This window comes from Motacilla alba, chromosome 2, assembly GCF_015832195.1.
Source record: "Motacilla alba alba isolate MOTALB_02 chromosome 2, Motacilla_alba_V1.0_pri, whole genome shotgun sequence".
Classification (NCBI taxonomy): domain Eukaryota; kingdom Metazoa; phylum Chordata; class Aves; order Passeriformes; family Motacillidae; genus Motacilla; species Motacilla alba.
The window spans coordinates 9528076-9548338 of NC_052017.1; the positions used below are offsets into that span (position 1 = coordinate 9528076).

A 20263-nucleotide genomic window follows, 5' to 3' on the forward strand; every position below is an offset into this window, starting at 1 on the left:
TAACTTTGATTATTCTCATTTACAGATGGCATTCTAAACTCAGTAAACCACACCTCTCCCATACTGTCCGTGGAACCTGTCTCAACTTCTCTCAACAGTAACCACAGTTATGGGCTCTCAAGCCTGTCTTATCAGGAGGGTATGTAAACTGCTCATCTAAGCATCCATACATCTGAGCCTTTCTTTAGGTATCTAGTGAAACAAATATATCATAGCCAAAATCCAGTTTATAATCCCAGTCTACCTCTTAGGTTGTTTGTAGTATCAATTGCATGCAATATTCATGTTTGTTTTCTGCTCTTATTTTTATGTAATGTTCATTTTGTGCAGTTTCACATCAGATGTGGTCATGTGCTTGTTATAAATTCTGCTTTCTAGACCATATTTCCATGATAAAACAAGTTGTCACTCAAAACCTGTGTTTGGAAGAGTCTTAGTGCTTCTCTAATGTCCAAAAAAAAAAATCCCTGTCTGAGTCAGTGGAGCAACTTGCTTATATCTGAAAGCACTTAAAATGTGTGGCTGTAATTGGTGTTTTTTCCTGTGCCTTTTGCCTGTTCTTTTCTTTGCAACCTTTGCAAAGAAACTCTAATCCTCACATCCTCAAATTCTCAGACAGTGTGCTAAGGAAGATATTACCACTTCCACTGCAGATTCGTACTTTGAAATCCATAGTGGTATGAAGAAATGTGCTGCCTATTGCAGGTTTTACAAGATTCCATCTGTTTCACTTTATGTTCCCTTCCAAAGTCCACGCAGAATTCAGACATTTTAAAAAAGATGCAGACTGAGATCATCTGCCTTTGTGGTAGGACAAGCTGCACATACTGGAATAGACAGAGGTATAGAACAGACTGTTTGAATTGGAAGGGACTTACAAGGATCATCCAGTCCAACTGCCTAACCAGTTTGGGCCTGACCAAGTTAAAACGTGTTAAGGGCATTGTGCAAATGTCTCCTCAACACAGACAGGCCTGGGGCATTGACCACCTCTCTAGGAAACCTGCTCCAGTATTTGACCACTCTGTCAGTAAAAAAAGTTTCAAGCCTTTTTTCCCCTTTGGTAGAATTAGGACATTTTCCCTGCAAATGAGAAGATGGTAGAAGTTTCAGAGGATGTATTAATGTAGGAAATGTTTCAAATCCTTTGCTATTGTTCAGGAGGAGGGCAGTGTATGAATATAAATTGTTGCCATTCCTTCCATAGAAATGTCAGGCCCTCCATTTCAGATAGCTTCAATGGATGAAAATGGAATCCTTAATATGTGGGTGAGTATTTATGAAAAGAGAGAGTATAATGTGTAATAAAGTACTTCAAATACAACAACCCAAATTCAGAATTTCTTAGGAGAATTGCCTCCCTGAAAAGTACAGCAACACTAACCATTCGGTTGGAATTCTCCTTAAAAGTTTTGATCTGACTCCCTAATGTTATCTTGTGGCAAAAGTATTAACAGGTATATGAATTCATGAAAAAAGGCAATAAATTGTATTACTTAATAAAAATATGTTCAAATATTTCCAGTACTCCATTAATAGTCCTCAGTCATCTTTCCCCCACCTACTTTAACTTTAAACTTTAACACTGTAGTGTCAGAGATGATACTGAATGTCGGGGAGAAATTAAGTTTCTAATTTATTTAAAACAAATGTTGAAGAAATAAAAAGTGAAAATCAGGGGGTGAGATTTCCTTGTCTAAAATATGTTGGTTAGGAAAGCACTAGGTCTACTGCTCTTAATTACTGTCCTGACAACTTTTCTATCACATGTTTTAAGTGTTTTTTTACCTGATGCAGCTTTGGCCCAGCTGCTGAACCTGTGAATAATAAGGAATAAAAGTATTTCACCTCTGTTTCAAGGTTCTTAAAGCCTTAACTTACTTTAGTAGCTTTAGTAGCAACAGATTCAGGACAAATGATCTACCCTTTTTATTTCATGTATAGTTCATTTTATTCATGAATAGGAAAGCACAGCAAATGGGTTACAATTCCTCGTTTAAGGCGGGTTTTTTGGTGACTGACCAAACCAGCAAGATGCCAACTAGCAACTAAGCATAGAAGGTAGCTTTCCATATTCTGCTTTCCATCAGGGAACATCCAGCAGGCATGTGAAGCCATTTTTAGAATTGCATACATTGACAGGGAGTAGAGAATCTTCCTGTGATCATTGTAATGTTAGACCTGCCTCTCTAAACAGTCCCTTAGAGTTACTACTTGCTATTACAACTTTAAATTCTGGTAAATATTGATTGTTTAATCAACAATATTAATTAATTATTTAATTAACAATTTAATTAATGGTAAATATTGAATTTTCAGGTAGTTGTTGAATTGCAAAAAGCAGATCAAGCTGGTTCACAGACTGACTTAGGTGAGTTCTGTACTACTGTTAGAGGTAGAATAAAATGCTCCAGTTTTGAGACTATGAAGTTAAAAGAGAGAGGAAGAGTCAGTGATGCCAAGAAGTAGTTTAAAAGAAGGCAAAATTACTGAGGGAAAGATTCATTTGAAGAGTTCATAGCTGATATTTGGGTTTATTGGTCAGGTAGGGGAATAATTTTCGCTGCTATCTAAATCTCTTCTGCTAATTCTGTACTGGTAATTGCAACTGGACAGCCACATTTCTTACAATGTCAGAGTAGTTTTCTGTGTTGTCAACAGGTTTGTTTTTTTTTTCAAAGAATGTGCAGTTCTAGGTCTTTGGTCATCCTCCTTGTACTTTAGTTTTAACCAAACCTCTTATAAGGCTTTTGTTGTTGCCTGTGTCTCCATTTTGAGAATTGTCCTGAAAGCTCTTTTTTAGGTAAGATACTTAATTTAGCATGAAAAGTTTTCTGTGGAAACATTGAAAAACCAAGTCCATTCAGCCCTTTTTGAGTTATGTAAATGGAGAAAATTACGTTCTTTGTTCTTTAAACCAATTTACACTTACATGCTTACCTAACTGGAAAGGGCTGTGACTAAAATCCTTATACATTTCAAAATACATAAATAAACAATGAAGTAATGCCAGCAAACTAGAATTTTGGATCAGTTTCTATAAGCTCATGTGCAATGTCAGGCTATATTAAGCTGCTAAAACTGGTTATTATGTCTGTGGAGAGGTACATTATAAAGCTGTGGTCATGTGTTGACACATTTTTACTGCAAACAGCAGTAAAATTTTTTCCTCTTCAAAATATTATTGTCTTTGAAGGATTTGCATTGTTCTCTGCTATCAAGTGACATAGACCAACTTTGTGGCTGCACTATTGCACTATCTTATCACTGTAATTCATTGTCAAAGATCCAAGTAACGTAAATGTGCATCTTAACCATTTCTAGAATTGAGTCTGAGGGAGTGCTGAAAAAGGAATGTGTAACTATGTTTCTATTTCTGTCAAAGATTGTAACTCTTGAGATTTGAATTCTGAAGCAAGTAGTTCTGAATGATGTAAGATTCTTACATGTCAAAGGCTGTATCTGTAGTAAATTAATTATGGAATATCCTTTTACTTATTACCTTATGATTTAATTTGTTGATTGCACTTTTTTAATGCAAAGTGCTTAAATCAGTTCAAATAATATTTTTTTATAATTTTAGGTTTAGTTCCTGGAGGGAAAGTGAAGTTAGTACATAGCTCAACTATGGAATTGAGTAACAGGTAGGAAAACTGGGGCATTACAATTTTACATATGTAATCTCACAAAGCTAATTTTTCCTGTACTTTACTAATTTGCTGTTACATAAGATATATTTAACATTATTTTCTGTTTGTGTTTTTTTAATACACATTTCTTCCTACATCTGGTCATAGACATTTTAGATAAAGAGTTTCTGTATGTACTTGCACAGCTTTAGGAGACAATTCCCTATGTTAATGTCATCTTTTGCCTTTTCCACTTTCCTCAGCCTTTTCCCAAAGGATATTAGCCAGAGAATGCCACAGGCATTGACTATTAAATTTCTGTCTTCTAATCCCAATCACTTCATTGTTGGAACAAACATTGTGAGTACCATCCTGGAATTCATCTCATTGTTAGTTTTTTGGTCTGGAAGCTGTCTCATTTAGTTGGGATTTTACAATAGACTATATAAAATTTATAATTAGAGCCTATATTATTAAAATCTGTTAGCTATTAAGGATCTTTTAAAGTATCTCATGAATTACTTAACTCTTTCCTGTTATACCAATAATGCAACTTTTTTTGTTGTTTTGTTTAAGTAATTTTCTTTATACTGTTCACAGGGTCTGGTAGGCCATGGTACAAGACATGATTTAAAAGTTGTTCCGAAGCTATTCAGGCCCCAGGAGAGCAGACTGAGATCAATAAGCATCACTGCAATTGATTTCTTCCCTTTTGGAAAGCCACTATTTTTGGTATAAAAATGTTTTAATAGAAGTTTCATTTTTTATTTACTTGCTGAGGGAGTATTTCTAATTTGATGTACTTAACTAGATGTGTTAGTAGATTTACCTCACTAATTCAAATTTGCCATGAAGGGTGACAAAAAAAATCATAGAATAATAAGATAATTTAGGTTGGAAAAGACCCCCCAAGATCATCAGATCCAATCTCTAACCTTTCACTGCCAAGTCCACCAGTAAGCCATGTACCTAAACACCACTTTTTATATCTTGCTTAGTTTGTTTTGTTGCAGAAGATATTTTCTTTTTATCTATGGCGTAGGTTGGCTGTTCAGATGGGAGTATTAGATTACACCAGATGACATCAGAGTATCCCCTCATGCAGTGGAATGGCAGCACAAAGGGGCAGCCAATTATAGCCTTGCAGTGGGCTTTGACAAGACCTGCTGTGTTCTTCGCCCTGGATGCATTGTCCAATATTTACATTTGGGATCTTCTGGAAAATGATTTGTTGCCTGTGGCCAAGCAGACTATCCCATCAGAGAGGTAAGTGCTCTCTTTTTAACAAAATATTAACATTGCTGTGTGGGTTCTTTTGCTTGATTTTAAATAGTCATTAGAATTTGCTTTTTTAAATCTGATTTTGTGAACTGCTGGAGTTGTACAAAAAAAAACTACAGTGAGCTAAATTTTGACTGTCTTTCCTAGGCTGAAGTCAGCCTTGCTGAATATCCCTCTAACTAAAAGTTTTCCTTGTACCTTTGTTAACTGCAGCAACACACTGCTAGTTTTTTGGAGAAATTACTGCAATTTTAAAATTTTTTAAATTTTAAATTATTTAAATTTAAAATTTATTACCCTGTACTGTAAAATGCAGTCAAACATTGTTCATTTTTACAAGCTTGAAATAATTTACAACCATGATTAGAAACTGATTATAAAATGCATGGGGGAAGAATTGCATGTTATATTTACACAAAATGATTGCAACTGGTGAAAAGCTAAAGAACATGCTGAGGCTTGAGCAGAAAATAAGAATCATTTAGTTGACTGTAAGTAACCTGATACAAACATGTTTGAAAGCACCAATTTCTATTTATTTTGCCTCAATTAAAAAAACACTCCCCTGTTCTTTTGATTTCAGGGTTGTAACTATGACTCTGCTGGGAGAGCCAGAAAAAGCAAATGGATTGTTAGGCATTGTGCTGGCCAAGGAATCTGGACAGATAGACATTCAGTATGTAAAGAAGAAGTGGGCATTACCTCAGCCTGAGGAATCTGAGAAACTGTATTCTATTTTATTGCAGTCTTTTTAGAAACAGGGTTGTACAATTTATTGCAAAATGTGTAGTTTATTTTTTACTTAATTTGAAAAATTTTTAATGTAATTTGTATATAACTTGTCTATATTTTAAAGACTATCAATACAATATTTCAACTGAAACAATATATTTTATCATTAAAATGACAATCAAATTTACCATTATTGTACTCAAAAATATGATGGCTGTGCTTCATAATTGAAAGTACTCTAGATGTACATATATTTTCAAAAAATAGCAAAAATGCATTCCTATAAATTGCACTGCTGTTTCTCATTATTTCACTCTGAAAGAAATCTCAGCAATTCTTTGGCAAATATAAAGTTGTGTTTCTGTACAACATGAATGTGAGATTTCCACCTCTGGGCCTCTAAAATCTTCTAAGGTAAAACTTTCTTGTGTCTACCTAAAGACCATATGCAAACATATCAAAACACAAATTACATCACACACATCTGTCTTCTGATTTTGACCCTGAAACTGTGCAAAAGGAACCTGACTAACTCAGGTTCTGAGATGTACACTCCCTGTTTGGATTGATGTAAGTGAACAATATGCCCAGGAAACTTACTGAAATTCTAAATCTGTTGGGATTTCTCACGTAAAACACAAAGTACTTACCTGTTTAGTTCTGCAAATAATTTCCAAAGCTATTGTAGTGAGGAAGAGGACAGCTGTCTATAATACGCTAATTTTTGTCTGCTATTGGTAAGGGTTGGGTCAAGATGAAGAACTGAAAATGTCCTTTGTAACTTAAGAAAAGCTGGCTTAAAGAACACGAGTAAAACCTTGATTAAACAAGCTCAGATTTGGTGAAAAAAGGACAATTCAGAGACAATGTATTCAGTATTTAGTGAACAGATATATTTAAGATATGTACCTTCTCCTTCTGAAATAGAAATATTTCTAAGTTTAAATTAATTAATTGCAAACATTTTTCTATGTAAATTTTTACTTAAGTTGAGAAAACTCAAAATGGCCACATGATGGTGCCAAGTCACAGCAGTAAAAAATGAGTTCTTTATGAAAACAACATCCACCACTTGGGCAGTGAGTCTGTTGTTGTCCATTGCACAAATCCAGAGAGCCCAAAGAACTGGTGGAGAATTTAATATTTCAGAGACCATTTTTGCAAATCCTAGGTCCTTGATTAACCATGGACTTTCTTTTAATGTCCATAAACACAAGTGGCCCTTCTTATATTCATTGCTGGCAATACATTACAAGTTAAGTAAGAATAGTGATCCTTTAGTGATCCTGATAAAGAAAGGGCAGGTAGTTTTTCCAGTAAGGTATCAGAGCATCTCTGCTGACACCCATCATAAAAAAAGTCAAACCCAAATATCTCACTCTTTCCATCCCAAAGTGAAAGACACACACTCCACCACTCCTTTGGCCCTGATCAATTTTCATCAATTTCAGGACTTCCCATCCTGAATTTTCTCTGCTGTACCCAATTCTGTACATGGAACCTGTAAGCAAAGGGTTGGGATTTTTCTGCCTTGTGCTGTGTTTTTTCAATAGGCAAAAAAGGAAAAAATAGTGTCAGGTTTTGCAGAGAAGTACCTGTCACTGCTTTTGAGCAGCTTTTGTTAGGTATGCTTGAATTCAAACATCCAAATATTTTATTATCTTATGCTTTTACTGCCTGGAGAGTCAGTTCCTGCAGTAGGCCTGTGCTTCTTGCCTAAAGGATTTTCCTCTCCTGAACTGGAAACTTATGAAAGGTTATCAGTAATACTAAAAGCATCCTGGGCTGACAGTTGCTGTTACAAGAATGTGAGGAAAAAATTTTGTCCTTTTTTGCATGCTCTCAGTGGGTAAATGCAGATCATTAGAGTGCAGGCCATGCAGTCTTAGCAGTTGGACATTTGGATAAAACCATTTTGGAGCACATATCAGCAAAGTGGGGAGTATTGGCAAGCCACAGTACAAGGAAAGCAATTCCATACATAAGGATTGAAGAAATTGTTTCAAACAAAACATTTAATTTTCCATCAGCTACTTCTAATGATTGTTAAGTTAAATAAGATACTGGATTTTATTCATAAGAAGGCAACATGATTAATTAGAAATGAGACTCTTGTGAAAGGAAAAATAGTTCACTGCATTTTCATATGGATATAATTTTTACTGGTACTTCTGTTTCACATGCACACACATTCAGTTGAATGATCTTTGTGTAGAATATAAACATTACTATCACAAAACATTTCAACCAGACCCAGTAAACATTTATTCCCACCTGTGGGCAATTTTGGAATAAATACTCATAACAGTATGAACTGCAGTTGAAATTAACTGATCCACATAATAGAGAACATTCAAATGATACAGAAGGTCCTATATTAATAACTTCTATACAATATGATTACTTGATCTTAAACCAACAAATCCTGGCAGCAAGGCTGATCTATTTTAAATTTGCAAAAGGACAGAAAGTTTTGGATAAATTGCTGCTTTTATTTTCCACTTTATGAACATGCTTTGAAAGCCTTTTCTATTTGGAACATAAATATTAATACTGTTTTCATTCCATTTTGTCAACTCACAGATGGGAAAATCAAGTTTTCAGTAGCTGAAAAGTAAGTTAACCAAGGAACAGAATTCTTGAATCAGATGGCTGATTTCTTACAACTGTTTGGAAATGCTTCTGTTAACCTGTCAGCCTATACTTCCAGCAGGGCTTGGGAGAACAGGAATAGAATGACTCTTTACACCCAGAACATTTATTTTTATTTGTACTGAAGGTGACCATCCTACCCACTGCAATTTTGCCCTAATTAAGTATAGCTGTCATTTAATTAAGTCATATTGAAGGATACAGGTGCTTTGTAGCCTCCAGAGGAAGGGAATATTCAGCAACCTGGAATATTTTTACCAGAACACATTTAAATTGTCAAAATAGAAGCTTTCTTCTGAGGAGTTGGAAAGTCCATGTAGATCTGTGTTAGGTGTAGAAATTGGCAGGACTAAAGCAAATACTGAAGTGTCATTAAATTGCAGAGACTGCTGGAATAGGCCCATGAAGAATTCACGTAGGATGTAACCAGAGTGTGGCCATCAGTCATGAAATGCAAACCAGGAAAAGTTGTGAAGATACCAGAACAAGGAAATGGCTAATGAGACATACTTTCATCATTAGCTTCTATTATATTCTGTTTACAGACAATTGCTTGTTTGTCTGTGTTTCTGAGCCTCCTCAGCTGTGAGGAGGGAGGCAGGTAAGAGTCAAACTGTTTGGTAGTGTTGATGGGCTCGATTTTGAGCACAAGGAAATCTGTGCTTTTTTCTTCATACTGGTTACTGACATAGTGTCAAATACAGACTTAAAAGTACTAACATTTGCACATAGTTAGAAAAAGCTGTATTTTTCATGGATGTAGCTTAAACTTTTAAACACTGTTCCACTAAACTGATGGAATTTCAGCTCCAAATAATTTATATCCTATTATAAATTAAAGCAGCCTAAGGGCTCTGTTTCCCAGTTTCACCCTGGTGCGACCCAATTGAAAATTGCAATGATACCCTATTAAAATCAGGAGTAAAGCAATACAGTAATAGCCTATACTACCCATTGATATTTAAAACATTATTATTTTTCACCTTTAGTTGAACCCTTGCTTCCTTTGGATTCATTAAATTTTGTGATATATTTGCTGCCCTTTTCTCCCGGATGTCAAGTGAGTTTTACTTTTTGGAGTCTGAAATCTAACAGCTCCACTGGAAACTAATCCCATGCACAGGTCAGACAATCTGTTGTTGCTGAATAGGTTCAATACAGTAAATAAAAAGCAGGTAGATATTATTAGTCTTTTTAGTCAGGCCTTGAAATGCTACAGTGTTCTTAAGAGGTCTTTCTCAGCCAAAAGCTCTGCTCCACCAGTTGATTATTTCACTGATGTTCCTCTTTTATGTTGTCTGTCCTGTTGTGACCAGGAAAAACCATTCAACTCATCTACCCCACAATTTTTTCACATCAGGGATTTCATAACTTTCCTCAAACTCCAACTGCAATATTTTCTCTCTGTTATAGAAAAAAGAGAGACATAACACAGCAATTTTTTAAGCACGTAGTTTAAAAGCCACATTTTTAATCTGCTTGGTACTTCCTGGCAAAGAGAAAATGAGAGCTGGGTAAAAAAGTGTTGTTTAGGGAGATAGAGGAATTCTTCCAGAGGCTCAGAGAACAATCTGTAAGTCCACCATCAGACATTTGCTGTAATTTTTAAATAGCAGCGTCAGTGAACCCTTAGAGTGAGTTAAATGAAATTGTGCATTACCCTGACTGCACTCAGAACTCCAGATTTCTAATGCCGTATCTTAAAGGCAAAGAATTAAGAGAAAAATTTAATAAACTTTCCTCATCCAGAATAACTTTTATCAATCATTTGGGAGTCAAGTTCTATTGCACTATTGAAATAAGTGACCAAGAAAAGTCTTTTTCTCACAGAGCTTATATGAGGTAGGTGGAAAAGATTTTTTTTTTTCTTTTTTTGATTGCTCTATTTATTTGTAATGGTGATAGGATACTCTTAATGCCCATGCAGTTGAGCCAAAGGACAGGCTGATTAATACCAGAAAAGTAGGATAAAGGAAAAAGTGGATGTGAAACTGCCCTTCTAACCTTCACTTTAAAAATTAACAAATTACTTCGGTTACTTTAGGTATCTAGCTATTTTTGACATTATGAGAGTGTCAAAGGGCCTCATTTAAAGATTAAGTCACTAAAAAAAATGAAATTCACATCGAGTAGAAGGAAATTCCATCATTGGTGCTGTGGAATGCAGGACATAGGTTAGGCACTACATTATTGTAGATTCCCTAAGTTCCCTGAGGCTTTTGCTTTACTTGCTCCGTACTTAGCATTTTGGCAGTGCTGTAAGGTGTATTTATTAAGCAAATTCATTACTAATCATGTGGGTGTTGCATGGGGTCCAATGGAAAACTACCTATCCACAATCTTCAAAGACATTCAGTGTAGTTTACATTTGTTTAAGTTCTGATTTGCATTCTTTTCATACTTTACAAAGATAAGGATTTCACAATATACTGCATTTCTTCATATCATTGCATCCATCTCTTTAAAACCAAAGAACTTCCTTTCTCTAATGTCATTACTAATCTCTGGAATTTAGTGTTTCTGAAAAAAATCTACCCATACATGAAAATAGCCATATTCAGACAACAGGTTGATCTTACCCCACCCACAGGGGCCAAGAGCAGATGCTGAAGGAAAAACAGGGGAAGCAAGAGGAACATGCAATGACAATTTTCTTCCAAGTATGGGGTGTCTTCCAAGCTTCTGGCAAGCTGGAAATCAATTCCTTGGTGGCAGAGGAATTTTCTGACTCAGATGGTAGCAGATCACTGTGCTTAAGGGAAGAATTTTTCTCCCAGTGATTCATCCAATAGCTTTTAAAAACGATTTTGATTTTGTCCCCAGAATATTTTGTGGCAATGTATTCCACCAAATAATTAGACTGTGTATAAATAAATACTTCCGTTTCAAGCCTGCTGGCTGATCAGATCACTAACTACGTCCTACATTATGTCTTATGTGAAAAGGAAAATAAGGAAATAAGTAGGAATATTGTTAGTTCTCATAGTATCTCTGTCTATTTATCAGCTTTTAAAAAGTCTATTTGGATTTTCTCATAGAGAAACTTTTCCAAATTCACCTCTATGTTGAGGTGAATTGCATTTAGACCATGATTTAGGCTCAAATATCTCACTTTCAGCTACAAAGGTGTTTCCTGTGACAGTCATGCCTGGGAATACCAGTAAATTGCATCAGACCCTGCTCCAAAGACACTTGTTCAGATAAGGAAAGTAGAAATGTGTGTTGAAATTAGCCTCGAGCTAATTATATCAATCAATTGAAGTTTTAAATATTAATGCTACTTGAAAAATATAAATATAAATATTATATATATATTTCTCTGTATCTACATCTTAGACACCTCTGCCCAAGCAGACCTAGCAGAGGAGAAATCAAACTATAATTAAAAAAACAAATCTTGCTGTTGAATGATTTGTAATATCAGGTTGAGAGATCAAACAAGTCCCATTTACTTGAAAGCACTTTGAATCCTTCATCATCCTGTGATGCATGATCACACCAGCTCCCATCATTTGCATTTATTAAAGGGGGAAAAAACAACCCACTATTGAAGTGCCTAGAAATTGGTTTTCAGAGCAACAAATGTGTGAGCTGAGATCTAGTAGAAGAACTCAGAAGAAGGAGGTAGACCCCAAGCCTCAGATAGCTGGGACATTTAGAAATATTGGATTACAAAAAAAAAATGCACCCAGACAACTGGAAGTACCCACCACTCTTTAAGTTGAATTTGGTTTATATTTCATTTATCAGTGTCTTTTTGTTGTCACTTTGTAATGAGAAATCTGACTGCTCATCCAGCCCAGATGAACCATTGCTGGTGTGCCCTTGCCTTGGGTGTGCTAAAGGTGACCCTAAAGGAGAAGCCCACAAATTCAAACCCCACTATTGCACTGTGTAACCATCCCCAAGGAATCTAGGTGCCCCAGCACGGGTCCAGGGTGTCCTTAGGCAAAGAAGGTTTGAGAAGGAATCTCCTTAGTGATATACAGCAGTGCTGCCCCTGCCCTGAGCTCCAAGCAAGCCTTAACAGTGCCAGGCTTTACTCTGTGTTCTAAGGCAGGTGCAGTACTTCTCTTGAGATATACAGAAAAGGCTCTCTGCTCCTGGAACACAAGCTCTCCAGTACTTTCCCACAACTTCATCTCTTTCCACTTAGATACGTGCAAGCTATCAAAGCAGCTTTTGGGTACAGAAGTCCATGTTTGGTAAGTTATTTTTAGTTATTCTATCTATTGAAACTCATCCAGAATCTAATCTACTGTACCAGCAATGTAAGACGTGTTGTGAGAAGAGGTCAAGCATTGCATTTCTGCTCTGCTTGTATTTCAGAGCCTCATATTAAGTTCTACTGAAAGTTTTGGGGGTTTTACAATACCATTATTTATTTGTGCCTATTAAAAAATTCCAAAGTAACTGCAACTCTTTTATATGCTGTCTCTGCGGTCTTTCAAAATTAAGGCTCTTCTAGAGGCTTTGCTCTTGCTGACACCCAACCCAAGGATATTCACATTCTATCAGAAAAGAATTAATGTATTTGATTTCAAGCACTTCCATATTTTGGCTAAAATAGTTGTCATTCATTATTTTTGTCAGTCTGTTGCATCCATTGCATTCAAGGCATAGCAGTACCCAACTAACCACGTTAGTGGGCAAAATCCATCAGAAAGTTTGATGCCTGACATGAAGAAGACTATGGCTCATAAAACTCTGCTACTCTAAAAGAATTATCAGCTGCTGAAATCACTTCAAAGTAATTTTCTGTTCCAAATTAGAGTGCATCCTTGCAGCTTAATCAAGTAATTTAATTTACAGCCGCTCTTATTATTTATGGCTGATCATTCATATATTATAAGCAGTTTGCTGCAAACTACATTTGTAATGTTGATAGGTACATTAACATACATAATTTAAATCAATACATTTTAAAAGCTAGCACATCCCTAATGGACTAGTTAACAATTACTGTGATGCCTTCAAAATGTTGTTGAAAGCACAGGGATTGTCTCACAAGCTGTTTGCATTTGAGCATATCTCTCAATTTGCAGTAGCAGCAATAGCATTGCTACTATTGCTAGTTAAAAAATGCCTGTAACACAGAATAAGATCATTAACAGCAGGAAGGAAAGGAAGGGGAAATATTTTATTCAGGTTTCTTCAAGGATAGGCAGATATATCCAAATTTAAAAAGTTGCCCACAGTGAGTTTTAGAGTTCAGTGACATGTGTGTTGACAGATACATAAACTAAAATACTGCAGTGCTGGATCATGCATAAAGACATCATAGAATTGCTATTCTTTGTCTTCCATCTGCCTGATAAACTTCTGACCATCATCTGAATAAAAGTTCTTATGTTTTCAACTCCTAACTGCAGTGACAGCCTAGCCACCTTGCAAGGAGCTTCAGGAGTGTCACTCACTGTATTTAATGCTTAAACACCATGGAAACAGCTGCCTCAAAAGCTTCATCCAGAACAACACAGTCATCCCTGCTCATAGAATCTATCTTTCCAAGCACCGAGTTGTGAGCCTGTGAAAATAATTAAGCCCAGGTGTTTGAGCAATATGAATGTGCTGCTGTAATGGTGCTGTAGCAGTATTTTTCACACACCTGTGAAAAATAAGTATAAAATACCCCCAAATAAGTAGAAAATAAGCATAAAATTCTACCAGTCTCCTTTCCTCTTGTTTTGCAGGGATGTAAGAGCCAAGACAAGGTGGGCACTGAGAGATCAGGGCCTATGGGCTTGGCAGGATTCAGCTCTTTGTCTATTTTCTCAGCATATCAATATTCTGGTGTCTATTATTCTCTCGTTTGGACAGCAGTTTTCTTTGTTCACACTCATGGTTTTGCCTCCTTGTTTTGTCTTCATTCCAGCTTTCACTCCCTTGTCCACCTTCTTGCACCAGCACATTGTGTACCACAATGCTGTCTGTCAGGCTGGTCCCAAACCTGTCAGTTGTCTTTCCACAGCACCCTCCAACCATCCTCACAGGCAGTCTAAATGAGGCCATCAACCCTCTAAGATACAATCTAAGATACCCTCTAAGATATAATGCCTTCTCCTTCCATATAGCTACAGTGACTACAATCTCTCCTCTCACCATTTTGGATCTTGCTTATTTCAGTTCCCATTGCTTTCACATCAATGAAAATAAGTAGGTGAATAAATTAAGTTTTCCAAAGAGATAAAAAGTGTTCCTGAGAATTTTGATGATGCAACATTTGTGTGGTAAATCAGAATTTGCCATTCTGATTTGCAAATGGCAATGGAAAATTTATGGTTTTTTCACCTCAATGAAAAGCTGACGTTTCAGCCTGCTGCTGAATTCCATAATGGGTATTCAGTGCTTTTCCATCATCAGCAAATCCAGAATTTTCCAAACATTACTCATTAGGGGTTTAAATACCTTTATGCTTTTCCCCTCAGGTTACAGATATTTAACTTTCAGGCATCCAACCAAGCTCACAAGCCTCTGCCTGTGGAGTGAAAGAGATGTCCCTCCTCAGATCTGCAGATTTAACTGTGCCTCATGTCTGAAACTGTATCTCTGGGGTAGCAGTGCTGGCAGCCTTGTGCATCTGGGGCCTGGAGCAAAGCTTGAGCATGACTTTTGTTGGAAGTTCACAGTACATCTCCCAAAAAACGTCCAGCAGCACTGAGTGAAGGCTGGCATGGGCTGCTGCTCTGCTAGGGGAAAGCTCCTGCTGGGATTCTCCAGCCTCAGCTGGAAAGGGTAAGTGATAGGTACCTCCTGCAAAACTCTGGCTGTTGCCATCTCAGTGCTGCAGCCTCAGGAGGTAAATACATTATGGAGAGTGCACAGATATCTTCAGGAGTAAGGGCTGGTTCCATGAAAGAGCACAAACAAAAAAGCCCTGTCTCTCACCTCTGGGTTTTTCTGTGTTTGCATTATTTCCATTTATAAAATGTTAATAAAGGGTTAGAAGCATTAGAATAGATGTAAAAAAGCCACCATCCAATGGCTTATCAGTAGTGCAGCTCTCCTAGAACTTTTTCCACTCAGCTTGCACAGAAGAACCCACTGGTACTCCATCACCCATGCAGACATCTTTGGATGGTGGACCATGCCAGCTTTGGCTTCACAGCTGGGCTGCTGCAAAGGATATGAGGTTTTGGAGGCAGTGCCTTTCCAGGAGGGAATAAAAATACCTGTGGTACCAACTTGACCCCAATTCCATGGCCATCCTTTCTTGTGTATCCCTGTAGGATTTTCAGGGACAAGAGGCAGTCACAGGGATTTAATTTCACATTCTTTTGTCAGTTTTGTTTGGGCTAAGGTCATCACTTCAGCTTTCTATCCATAGGAAACAGGAAAATCCATAATCGAAGAGCAAATGCACAGTCTTGACCAGGAGATGGACAATTAATGGGAATTGAAGTGGTCAAAGAATACTGATGTGAATTGATGGAAATAAATATTCTAGTAAAAAAGATAACAAATAAGTTCAACTGGGGGGAACATAAAACTTATTATGAAAACCTGAGTCCTGGCAGGCACTAACTCAACTAAAATCAAAACTGGCATACAGCTATGTACTTGGATCTGATTCATTACTTGACATATCAAGAGTCAAGAAAGCCTAATCAATCATCAATCCTTCATTAAAATATTTTGTGCTTCTATTTCCCAGCTAATAAGGCTCCTGGAAAGAAGAATTGTTAGTATGCAGTATGAGGAAACCTGGAGTTGTGGGAAAACTGCACACTATGGATGGATGGCAGCATCTCAGGCTCAGCTGCTGCTGTGTGAGAGGCAGTCTGTGCACCGTGAGGGCCAGGAGAGAAGACAAGAAGGGACCATGGAGGCAGCTGAGAGGGAGCTGAGGAGCAGTTCCGAGGGTCAGGATGAAGAGTTTTGCAGAGAAATGGACACCATCTATTCAGTGCACCAGGCCTGGCTTACCCCGGTACTCATAACCGGCTTTTAACTTCAACATTGCTAAAGAATGCTTTTATCCCTTATCTGCTCTCACAACACACCTGTCCTTAGCTCCTGGGGCCAGCACTGGTTCAACCAGCAGAGAGCACACAGCAAAGGAGCTGCATGCAGGAAAACCCCCCTCGGATGGGTGCTTTCCTCCTCCCAGTCTCTACAGATGGAGCATGGGGGAAGAAGCAGCATGTGCAGGTGGAGAAGGGATACTTCATGGTCTGGTTTCATACATGTGGCTTCCTTCATCTGCAATCCCAGACAGGCAGGATTTGTGCTGCTTTTCTTTCTGATGACAGCTGCTCTTCCTTTGCACTTACCTACCAAGTAACTGTGATTAAGAACCTTTTATCACCAAAAATTGTGTCACTGTCACTAATAAATGGAATAATGTAAAGCAATTAATTGCCACACTCTGAAATGTCTGAAGTAATTAAACGTGTTGTTATAATGAAATTACCTCAAAATATTTTCAATACTATGCAAACTGATCTTGAGGAGGAAGGAAGCTGGTTGACAGTACTCACTAATATTTGTTATGTGATTGTCAAATGCTTGAGAATGGAGGTGTTTCGAGCAGGCAGAGGGGCCAGCATGATGTCTGCTGGCAGAGGAGCCATTCCCTGGGAATGGGTGGATGCCAGCTCCCTGTGGTGCCTCCTGCAGTGACTTTGCTTGGATTACTGCCATCTGTTTCTGTTTCAGCAAGAGCAGTGAGTGCAACTCTGGAGCAGCTGTTGACAGCAGAGACAGCAGAACATGTTTGCAATTCAATCTTTCAAACAACTATCCTACATTTAATGACCTTGAGACTGAAAAAAGAGTGACAAATTGGAGAAAGACAGAAAAAAGCATTTTCCTTATGTGTGGGTAAGCAGAAAAGGTGGGCAGGTAAAAGCAAGTGGGAATTTCAAAAGCATTTCAGTGAATTTTGTGCCATTTTAAAGGTGCACCAATACTTAGAAGATCATGAGAGATGTCAAGTTGCCAATAGTAACCTGACAAGGACATTTTCTACTGGACAACTCACTCTTTTTGGTTTCTCTTCAAGTTTCACTTTCAAAGCTTTTAATTGAACTTTTGCACACCAAATGTGGCTGTGGGATGTCTTGGCTGCACCTGTCTAATGGTGAAAGCTGTCTGGCATTTGAACAAGAAGTTAAGGGCTGCAAGTTTGCTAAGAGGAATTGCAGGGATTGTGGTGCCCACTGACATCAGCAAAGCCCCAGTGGTTGCTGTCACCTTGCCCCAAAGCTCAGTGGCAGAAATCATGCAGCCCTCAGCCATCTGCAAAGCCAAGAAGAGCTAAAATATGAAAAAAAAAAAAAAAAAAACAAAACACCAAAACAACAAACAACCCAATAACAGATTTCTGGTGTCACTTAGGACAATTCTGAGATTTGCTCTCTTTTACCCACATCATCCCTGCACCAACCTTTTGTACTCAGAGACTGAGGGGTACAGGACTTTCCTCTGAGCATCATAAGCAGAGGGGAGAAACTGCATGCCAGGGTGACCCAAATCCCAGAGAATGGTGCCTATTATAGGGGCTGTGCCTGAAGATATCACTGTAAATAAGGGGGGAAAATGCATGCAAAAGCAGTAATAATCCTAAATAAACGGTAATATTCTAAAATATATACCTGGAGTAGATCCACTGCCAGGTGGAACAAAGAAATAATAATTTTAGAGCAGATGAATGCTGATCCTATTAAGTCAAGCAAGGAAGGAAGGAGGTATCCTTCAACATCTCTTTTAAGATAGGATAAACTGTTCCCTCATGTCTCCATGATGACTATCAAAAGTTCCTGTGCCTTCTGTCTCAGAAGGGTGAAATCAGAGTGTCTCCTCCAGAGGCCAGGTTGCATCTGTGAAAGTATGGGCAACATTTTTAATAATAAATTACATTTCTTTTCATTTTTCAATACCCTCCTGGAAGCCAAAATGCCAAGAAAATACAAAGAAGAATGATGATGTCTTCCTAAATTGACAAAATGCTACGTGTCATCTTCAGAGAGGCTGGAAAATGGAGCTGATTAGAGTCTCTTTAAGTGAACATCAACATAAAGGGAGAAACTACAGGAAGGACTTTGTTTATTCCAGTTTTCATACAAATGCAGCAAAATAGGTGCTGGTAAGTAGTGTTGGAAAGACCTCTGAAATGCATGGGTACAGTCTGAAATAAATTCTAGATACTTCCATCAGTATCATGGGAGATTTCCAGCTGTGAGACTGTGATTTGGTTGTTTCTCTGAAAGTTCTGCCCGAGGAATGGAGGACAGTGAGGGGCAGGACCTGACCTGGTGGCTGCTCAAGGGGAAGCAGCTCTGGAACTGAGCACAGGAAAGGAGATCCCTTTTAGAGTGTGGCAGCTAAACTCAGCTAATCTGAGTCCTCACACCCAAAGCCTCATCAACTGGGCTAATCATGGCTCCTAATTCAGGTCCATTGAAACTCAGGAATGTTTTTTCCTTTGGGGAAGTGGGGTTAAGTGGAGTGAGCAACCTCTGCTTGCACGTACACAATTTGCTGCCAGCAAGTGTGGCCTTTGCTTGTCTCTGGGAATAGCACTTGTTGATAGCCTGAAGTCACAAATGCACTTATTTTGCATGTCACCACCACCCCTCTTGGCCATGATAGTGCTGCACCCTCCTATCACACAGGACTGCTGCATGATGCTCTGCTGAGTGCTGACATTCTTCCCTCTGCAAAAATAACACACAGGTCAGCCGACTTGTTTTCAGCTCACAGCTTTTCACCACCCTGCAGTACAAGCTGTAATGAAGCATCATTTAAATGCCTTTTGACACTTGTTACTAAGTGCACAGCATGGTGCCTCTGCTTGTTGCTGGTGTTTGAACTTCTGGAAATTGTCTTCCTCTGGCCCACAGAACCCCAGGAGCTGGGAACTGTCCCAGATCCTGTGCGTGATTGTGGCAGAACAGATTAGCCCAAACACACCAGCAAATTTCCAGATCCCATCAGCTACCTTTGGAGACTGGTCATATGGTACGAGAAAGAAAAACTAGGTAAGCTCAGCCCCAATCATTAAGGATGAACTCGCTGCAGAGTCAGGGAGTGGAGTTAAGCTGCCTTTGTTTTGTATGGCTGCCCTCTCTGCAATTTGCACAGAGATCATTTCAAGTGAGTTTCTTTTTGTGCTTGGTAACATCACTGATCATTGTTGCAAGTGTAAATATAAACTGAATCCTGAATATCTGTACATCAGTGTTTGTTTTCACAATCAGTGCCTGGCTGGGATTGCTCTGTACAACCCTTCAATTGCTTTTTGAAAGTACAGTTCATTAGTGTACACAAAAATTGGTTTGAGTAAAAGCAAGGGAGAACACATTTTTCTCTAGCTCCTTCTCAGTCCTCAGAGCCAAGTCAGCTCCCTTTGACATTAATTTAGGTTAGGATCACCAAACCCTTGGTGAACTCTGGCTTTGTAGGTTAAGGGTGAATTTCAGAATTCCCTTGAAAGCAAGTGTGAGCTACAGTGCCTGGCTGAATCATTGCTTGGTCTCTATTAAAGAATCAAACCTTGACCCGATCTCCCAGTCTCTTCTAGCTGGCTTTAGGCCTTTTCTCTGCTCGAGAGAGAATAACTGCTCTTGTACATTGGTCACCACTCACACACATCCTACTTGTAGAATGGAAATCTCTGAATGATCCAACTTACAGTTCTAGCTGCATTTCCCTGCGTGGAGGTATCTGACCTCTGTCAGAGAGGAGCCTGAATGTGATCCAGCTCACACTTTGCATGGCCAGTGAGGAGGGCAGAGTCTTGCTGCAAAACTGGCTGTGCCTCACCATGACAAAACAGACCAGTTTTCTCTGTGTAATTTTGCACATGCTAAAGTCTGCTGATAAGCTTCCTCTTTTTATCTTATGTTCATAGCCATGGTGGCAGTTTGTGTGGACTCTTCCCAGGTGAAACAATACTGTCACAGATGTGCCAGAGAGTTCAAAGCAAAGGAGCTCAGATAAAAAAATTAGTCTAAGCATCTGCTTCT

At 38.2% G+C, this 20263-nt stretch overlaps 1 protein-coding gene across 1 annotated transcript in view; it reads left to right on the top strand.

Moving 5' to 3' along the window:
- DYNC2I1 (dynein 2 intermediate chain 1) overlaps positions 1–9340 on the top strand; it is a 29581-nt gene extending 20241 nt beyond the window's left edge. The window contains exons 17-24 of the mRNA XM_038129197.1: positions 26–139; positions 1208–1269; positions 2320–2371; positions 3584–3644; positions 3893–3989; positions 4230–4361; positions 4672–4895; positions 5494–9340. Coding sequence (XP_037985125.1) covers positions 26–139; positions 1208–1269; positions 2320–2371; positions 3584–3644; positions 3893–3989; positions 4230–4361; positions 4672–4895; positions 5494–5665 — 914 coding nt within the window. The 3' untranslated portion in view covers positions 5666–9340. The remainder of the gene's footprint in view (positions 1–25; positions 140–1207; positions 1270–2319; positions 2372–3583; positions 3645–3892; positions 3990–4229; positions 4362–4671; positions 4896–5493) is intronic.
- Positions 9341–20263: the final 10923 nt, after the last annotated feature.